Source organism: Micropterus dolomieu, linkage group LG18 (genome assembly GCF_021292245.1).
Source record: "Micropterus dolomieu isolate WLL.071019.BEF.003 ecotype Adirondacks linkage group LG18, ASM2129224v1, whole genome shotgun sequence".
NCBI classification, from domain to species: domain Eukaryota; kingdom Metazoa; phylum Chordata; class Actinopteri; order Centrarchiformes; family Centrarchidae; genus Micropterus; species Micropterus dolomieu.
The window spans coordinates 134728-142059 of NC_060167.1; the positions used below are offsets into that span (position 1 = coordinate 134728).

General features: G+C 43.5%; 1 protein-coding gene across 4 annotated transcripts in view; it reads right to left on the minus strand.

Annotated features, from left to right (window-relative positions):
• The window catches only part of kcnq2a (potassium voltage-gated channel, KQT-like subfamily, member 2a), a 30642-nt gene that overhangs the window by 13472 nt on the left and 9838 nt on the right, over positions 1–7332 (minus strand). For all 4 annotated transcript variants that reach the window (XM_046075883.1, XM_046075882.1, XM_046075880.1 and 1 more), the window contains exons 4-8: positions 5924–6050; positions 5507–5682; positions 4501–4626; positions 3953–4063; positions 3760–3855 (exon numbers count right to left, since the gene is read on the minus strand). In XM_046075883.1, the coding sequence (XP_045931839.1) occupies positions 3760–3855; positions 3953–4063; positions 4501–4626; positions 5507–5682; positions 5924–6050 (636 nt within the window). The remainder of the gene's footprint in view (positions 1–3759; positions 3856–3952; positions 4064–4500; positions 4627–5506; positions 5683–5923; positions 6051–7332) is intronic.

Below are 7332 nucleotides of genomic sequence, written 5' to 3' on the forward strand. Positions count from 1 at the left end.
CCTGTTAGCACTGTTAGCACCCACAGCACTGTTAGCGCACTGTTCAGTCTTAGTGCTGTCGGCTGTCACTGCTATCCAAGCAATCTATCCACCATAACATCAAACTACAAATTGACTCCTCATCTTCACTCCAACCAGGGCGGAGAGTGAGTGAAACTTGGGTGTCATGATTGATGACCAGCTGTCCTTTTCAGACCATGTAGCTACTGTCTCTCGGTCGTGCCACTTTGCTCTATACAACGTAAGGAAAATCAGGCCCTACCTCACTCAGTACGCCACCCAGCTTCTGGTACAGGCCATGGTTATCTCTCGCATCGACTATTGCAGTGCCCTCCTAGCAGGTCTCCCAGCTTGTGCGGTGAAACCCTTACTAATGGTTCAGAATGCAGCAACGCGTCTGGTTTTTGATCAGCCCAAAAGAGCTCGTGTCACTCATGTCACTCCATTACTCAGTGACCTCCACTGGCTCCCTGTGGCCTCCAGAATCAAATTCAAGTCACTAATGCTGCATACAGAGTGACTCCTGGGTCTGCACCATCTACCTAAACTCCATAATACAAACTTAGTTCCTTCTCGGCCGCTACGCTCCTCCAACGAACGCCGCCTGGCTCTGCCATCCCTTCACACAAAGCAATCCCAGTCCCTGTTCTCATCTGTGACACCACGATGGTGGAACGAGCTACCGCACGCCATCAGAGCAGTGCGTCCTAACCTCTAACATGCACTTCCTGTGCTCTTCTTCTATCCCCTACAGTGATCTTGTATAGATTGCACTTTTTGCACCTTCCCTAGGTATCTACCCCATTGATGCGATATGTACTGTGAGCTCTTACTAGTACTTATTGCTGCTTTTACTAGTATGTTTTGTCAGTTGTAGATCTGTATTTGATGCTCTGATGAAGCTTGTATGTTGTTCCTCAAATGTAAGTCGCTTTGGATAAAAGCGTCTGCCAAATGAGTAAATGTAAATACCTGGGCAGACGTTAATATTAATATACCCGGGTGACCATCCGTTAATATACCTGGGCGGACATTAATATTAATATGCCTGGGTAGACGTTAATATACCCGGGCGGACATAAATATAGCTCGTCTTCAAGCAGTTTATTATTGTCTTATGTGAAATTACGTCTCTCTCTCTCTCTCTCTCTCAGGATCAGAATCCGACTCTACCCCCCATCCATTCTGCTGCTGTCCTGGTGTTGTGAACTCAACCAGACGCACTTCAATGAAGGTCAGATTGTGTCAATAGAGGGAGGGAAGTTTCCCTCCCCGAGAGTTGACCTTTTCACATGTAAAAACCAGAGACATCGCCTGGTGTTTGGTAAGGACCGAAAGTGACTCAATCAGACAATGAATCGCTTAAGGATTGTGTTTTCAAAGAGCCTTAATGAACCTTCCTAGCCGTAAAGGTGTCACTGAAGACAGTCCACAGGACAGAAAAAGGGGGCGATCTGACCCCTTCTCCCTCCCGCAGGTCACCTCCGGCCTCAATCTGACTCTTTTCTCTCCACAGAACAGCTGAGCCATAAACCACCACTTCATTCTCTGATAGCCGATGTGATAAGCCAGGAATGCAGAGAAAAGAGACCATAACAACCCCTGTTTCTCGAACCAGGCAAGGTTCCATTATAACTGTTTGTTCTGTTTAAATAATAACCTTGCTAAGTGAGCAGCAGCGTTTGCCTCTGAGTTTAGTAAGTAATAACCCTGTTGTTCTCCTTTAGTGATGTTTGAAGACTAGCAGACCCATAAGAAAGTAATCTTGAAGGAGTTCTCTAACCTCTTTCTGTTTTGTCTTAATTCATCCCTGTTATTCCCTAGTAATCACTGTCTGTTCAGTATTAACTAATGCTTTAGTTAAATGTTTCATATACAATTTCCTACTAAATTACCCATTGATACGCTCGTGTGTATCCTCCGCCTCCCCGTTAAAGTGGAATGTCTACTGTTTTCTCGTGTGACCCGAGCGCCACCAAGGGGACAGGAAATGGTATAACACGCCAGTGTTTAAAACTCGGCTTACACTTACAAGGATCGCTAAAGTAGGCCTAACTATCACCATGTAATTGCATAAACGAAATTTTGCTGCCACGCTTACATCTAAACTGTCTCTTGAGTTAAAACCAGTAACCAGCAAGTTTACTGAGGACAGGTAATTAAGCTTTGTTACGTTTTATATAACCATTATAACCTTTTTCCATAGTGTTTAGCCTCGTTTTAATTGTCTTTATCCGAATGTCAATATTGTGGAGAGAGAGATTAAAGAGAAATACGCGCAACTATATTTCTTTATCCCAAAAAGTTAACACCTTAGGGACTTCCCTGGAGACCCCCTCCAAAATTGACGTCACCACTACCTTGTGAAGTCAATAAAAGGCCTTGCTGTCTTTTGTCTTCACTTCTCTTCAGAAAATAAAAGCTCGTTCTTCTCTTCTAAAAACTTTCTTGAAACTAAACGTATACGCTCTTTTAACTTCCTTTACTTTTTGAAATTCCGATCTTTTTTTTCGTTTCGTACTTAAATTTCCTTCAGACGAGCTGAGAAAGCTACGACCCTGAATTCCAATTTTCCAATGTTTGGAGCTGCCTGTTTAATCTCAGCAACATTAAATAGCCTATATTCCCGAGGCCTCGCAAACCTACGGCGAATGTGTGAGTTTATTTGATTTTGTTGTTGCAACCTCATCCGATCGTTTTGAACAACTTTGGACCAGAAACTCAGAAGCCTTCATTTATGGCCTTGAATGAATGAAACCACGGCTCTGACGACAGAACCCTGAGTGGGCTCCGCTATAGCGACACCAAATGAACTGAGATCAGAGCAAAAGCCTTGGCTGACGGCCCGTTGCTGCAAGCGCTTCCCACAAAGGACTCCGGAACAAATCCACCGGTTACGAACTCAACTCGAAAACGCCACTGGGGTCGGGCCAGAACCAACTCCACGAGCCAACCGGCAGTCGAGCCTCGCTACGGGACCTGCAGCAACGCTAGGGCAAAACAAACCACACTCTGTGACTCGTTGGTGTTCTCTAGTTGGCTCCATCCACAGTTAATAACCCTTATATTAGTCAAACTAAATCTGCAACCTAATTTCATCATTCGTTTCCTCATACTCATAGAATTCTCTCCCTCTACAATATAAACTGAAATTCAATCGAGCTTTACATTGTCATATTGACTGTTGTCCCTGTAATATTACCACATTTACCCACTATTGTACTCTTTTGTTAATTAATAAATTCACCTTGAGCATAGTGATGTTGTGTGTGTGTTATTAAGAATCTAGAGTCCCTATACATAGAACTCACCCTCAGATTTGAGACTGACTGATTGACTACAGCTTACGATTTCAGAATAACTGAACCAGTAAGTTAACAACTAATGAATTACCAGAAATTTGTGTAATTCTCAGGCTATACTCAAGGACCTAAAGCCTTGGGCGGACAAGCAAATCTTTAGGTGGTGCTCCTAATTTCGAGGCATAAATTAATATTCCCAGAAATATTAATTTTCATAACTGTATTAAAATGTTACGTAGCCGAGGTCTGCTACACTGGCTTGCCGTGGTGGAGCTGGCACTCTCGTTTTTAACATTATTCTGAGGGGACTTTTTACTCCTATGGAGGTTTATTCTTCATGGACATTATAGTTACTGATATCTCAGGAAATGTGGTCACGCTGAATGATTCAATCTGTGTGTTTGGATTTGGCTGAGTTAGAACTCTGAGAAGGAGTGCAGTCAGAGTGTCGGTTCACCTGTATGAGTCCAGCAGCTGGGTTTCGTCTCTTTTCAAAGTGTTTCTGCCTGTGCTGCTCCTGAACCTTCAGAGCAAAACCAGAACCCAGGATCCCCTGAGAGACAGACAGACAGACAGGTGAGCTGGGTTGAACCGGGTGGAGGTTCACCTGTCTTTCGTAAACTCAGGTAAACAACATTAGAGTGTCTCACAGCAGGCAGAGCGAAGAATGAAACTCCGATCAGAGTGAAGGTTGCAGCCAGAAGACGCCCGTTCCAGGTGATGGGAAACTTGTCTCCATAGCCAATGGTTGTCAAGGTGATCTGACAGAGACAGACACACACCAATCAGATCGTCTGCCGAGGGGGCAGCAGTCCTTATTCAACACAGAGTGTGCGACACACCTGTACCTGACTGTTCTGTGACATCATCATCTCAACTCAAAGGCCAAAATAACCTCGACAGAGAGGCGCAGTCAAAAGATCCATCTGTTATCTGATCTGTAATGTGATTAAAAATAAACCTAAATCTAAAACGGACACACTGCACTTTTGTTTGTTTTCATGTATATTTCTTGATTAGGATGGAAATGTGTTGGTATCTGTACAAATGCAGCTCTGTTGTTAAACTGGCCAATTAAAACAAGAAGCTTCACTTTACCTTCAAACTAAATACTACACTCTGACACCAACAGTTATTTTATCTCTACAGAGACATCACAGCCTGTCACTGTGTGTTTTAGAAGTGTGTAGTGTCTCACCAGTCCCCACCAGAGGGCGTCTGCGTACGTCTCAAACTGTTCATTGTCTTCTTTTTCAGCCAAATAAACGAGGAAACTTGCCAGAATCAGACACAGGAAGCCAATGTACCACGCAGTGATCAACTCCTGCAGAGGGAGAGAGACATTATAATCCAGAGAGAGAGCATTATAACCCAGAGTCGAAACAGAAGTTAGAGTCGCTAAAGGAGTTCTGATCGATACGGTCCAGGATCAATAACAATGATCAGATGTCAAATGCTCTGTCAGAAAGATACTAAAAAACGTATGTAAAAAGTACATGTAATAAATCCTTCTCAAGTGAAAAGCCAATACTTAATCAATACACCTGTTCAACAAGCATTAACATGTAAACATGTAGAAAGTGATATGTTAATCTGCTCTCTAGACAGTCAAGAGAAATTGTGTGAGTATTAAGCCTTATTTGAAGCCAATAACCAGAACAGTAGGCTAAATCGTTTTTTCACATTTTGTTCTTCAATCTTTCTAAACGTTAATCAGTATTTTGATGTTAGGAATAGGATTTATTTTTTTCACGTTAGATTAGTTTCCGATGAGATTTTATATAGTGACTTTGCTGTGGTAAACTTCACTGTTGCTGCTCTAGAAACAACATTTAGTTATATTTAAAATATTCAGTTCTAATTCTGTTCTGAATTTAAGACAATCAGACTGATATAGGAACTGCATTACTAATATGCATTTTTTTTATTTATTGCAAGTCATGTCATCATTGCAATGCTGAACAATGTTATTACAGATCTTCCTCATATCATGCAAAAAATAAGTTGAAGGTTGAAGTGTAGCAGTGAAAGCAGTTGAAATGATTGAAGCAGTGTGAAAATACTTTAAATGTCAGGATCCATATGTCAGCTGAAGTTGAAGATGTAGAAACAGTTGAAGTGTTGTATTGTTAGCAGTTGAAGTTATAGCTGTTTAGTAAGATGAAATGTCAGATGGAGAGGCAGACCGGGATAGCCCAGGTTACCTTGCTGTGAGCGTAGACGACTGATCCCAGCAGTTTCCAGGTTCCTCCCCGGCGGTCCATCCTGATCATCCTCAGAATCTGAAGGAAACGAAGCGACCTGATGGCTGAAGTGGCAAAGACGTTCCCCTGAGTCCCCGCAGCCAACACCGAGATGGACGCGATCAACACCATGATGTCTGCAGCCAGAGAGGTCAGAGAGAATCTTCATTCTTTTTCAAAATCTCTTCATTTAATCACAACAGAGTTCACTTAATACCATGACGCTGTATTTTTAGAGACAGAGAGCTGCTGCTGATCAAGCCAACCATGTGGCTCACATCCAACGGTTTTAATCACGAGTTCATCCAGTCAAGGATTTCTTCTCAGTTTCCTCACCTGTCAGAGAAGATGAAGTGTTGTTAAAGGCATCAGACTCACCAATGACACAGAAAGGTTTTCTGGCGAATTTAAGTCTCCCTCTCCATCCTCGGTAGCGACAGCAGCAACCTGCAGCCCAGATCCTCACCATGTACTCCACCCCGAACACCACGATGGTCACCACTTCCTGTTACACAACACTCTGTTAGAAACAACCACGGCTGCAACTGATCGATCACATGATCATTATTTTCTCAATTCATCTGCCTCGGGTTCCTCCGGGTGCAGTGGGTCCCACGTTCCTCCCACAAAGCCCGGCCTCATGTGGCCAGAGTGTGTAGGCATATCCTGAAAGATGCACTGATGCCACTGATCGGCCCTCACGTTCCCCAGACCTGAATCCAAGTGAGAACCTCTGGGACGTTATGTAACGGTGTCGCCAAGTAGGACAGCCAGGAGGAAATTCTCTGCTGGAGGAACGTGTTCCTGTAGTTTATGGAACACGTTCCTGCAACGTGTTCCTGAACATGTTCCTAGAGCGTGTTCCTGTAGTTTATGGAACACGTTCCTGCAACGTGTTCCTGAACATGTTCATAGAGCGTGTTCCTGTAGTTTATGGAACACGTTCCTGCTGATTATAGAAAGTGTTCCTGCTGTTTATGGAACACGTTCCTGTAACGTGTTCCTGAACATGTTCACAGAGCGTGTTCCTGTAGTTTATGGAACACGTTCCTGCAACGTGTTCCTGAACATGTTCCTAGAGCGTGTTCCTGTAGTTTATGGAACACGTTCCTGCAACGTGTTCCTGAACATGTTCCTAGAGCGTGTTCCTGTAGTTTATGGAACACGTTCCTGCAACGTGTTCCTGAACATGTTCATAGAGCGTGTTCCTGGAGTTTATGGAACACGTTCCTGTAACGTGTTCCTGAACATGTTCATAGAGCGTGTTCCTGGAGTTTATGGAACACGTTCCTGCAACGTGTTCCTGAACATGTTCATAGAGCGTGTTCCTGCTATTTATGGAACGTGTTCCTGCTGATTATAGAAAGTGTTCCTGCTGTTTATGGAACGTGTTCCTGTAACGTGTTCCTGAACATGTTCATAGAGCGTGTTCCTGGAGTTTATGGAACACGTTCCTGTAACGTGTTCCTGAACATGTTCATAGAGCGTGTTCCTGCAGTTTATGGAACATGTTCCTGTAACGTGTTCCTGAACATGTTCATAGAACGTGTTCCTGCAGTTTATAGAACGTGTTCCTGCAACGTGTTCCTGAACATGTTCATAGAACGTGTTCCTGTAACGTGTTCCTGAACATGTTCCTAGAGCGTGTTCCTGTAGTTTATGGAACACGTTCCTGCAACGTGTTCCTGAACATGTTCCTAGAGCGTGTTCCTGTAGTTTATGGAACACGTTCCTGCAACGTGTTCCTGAACATGTTCCTAGAGCGTGTTCCTGTAGTTTATGGAACA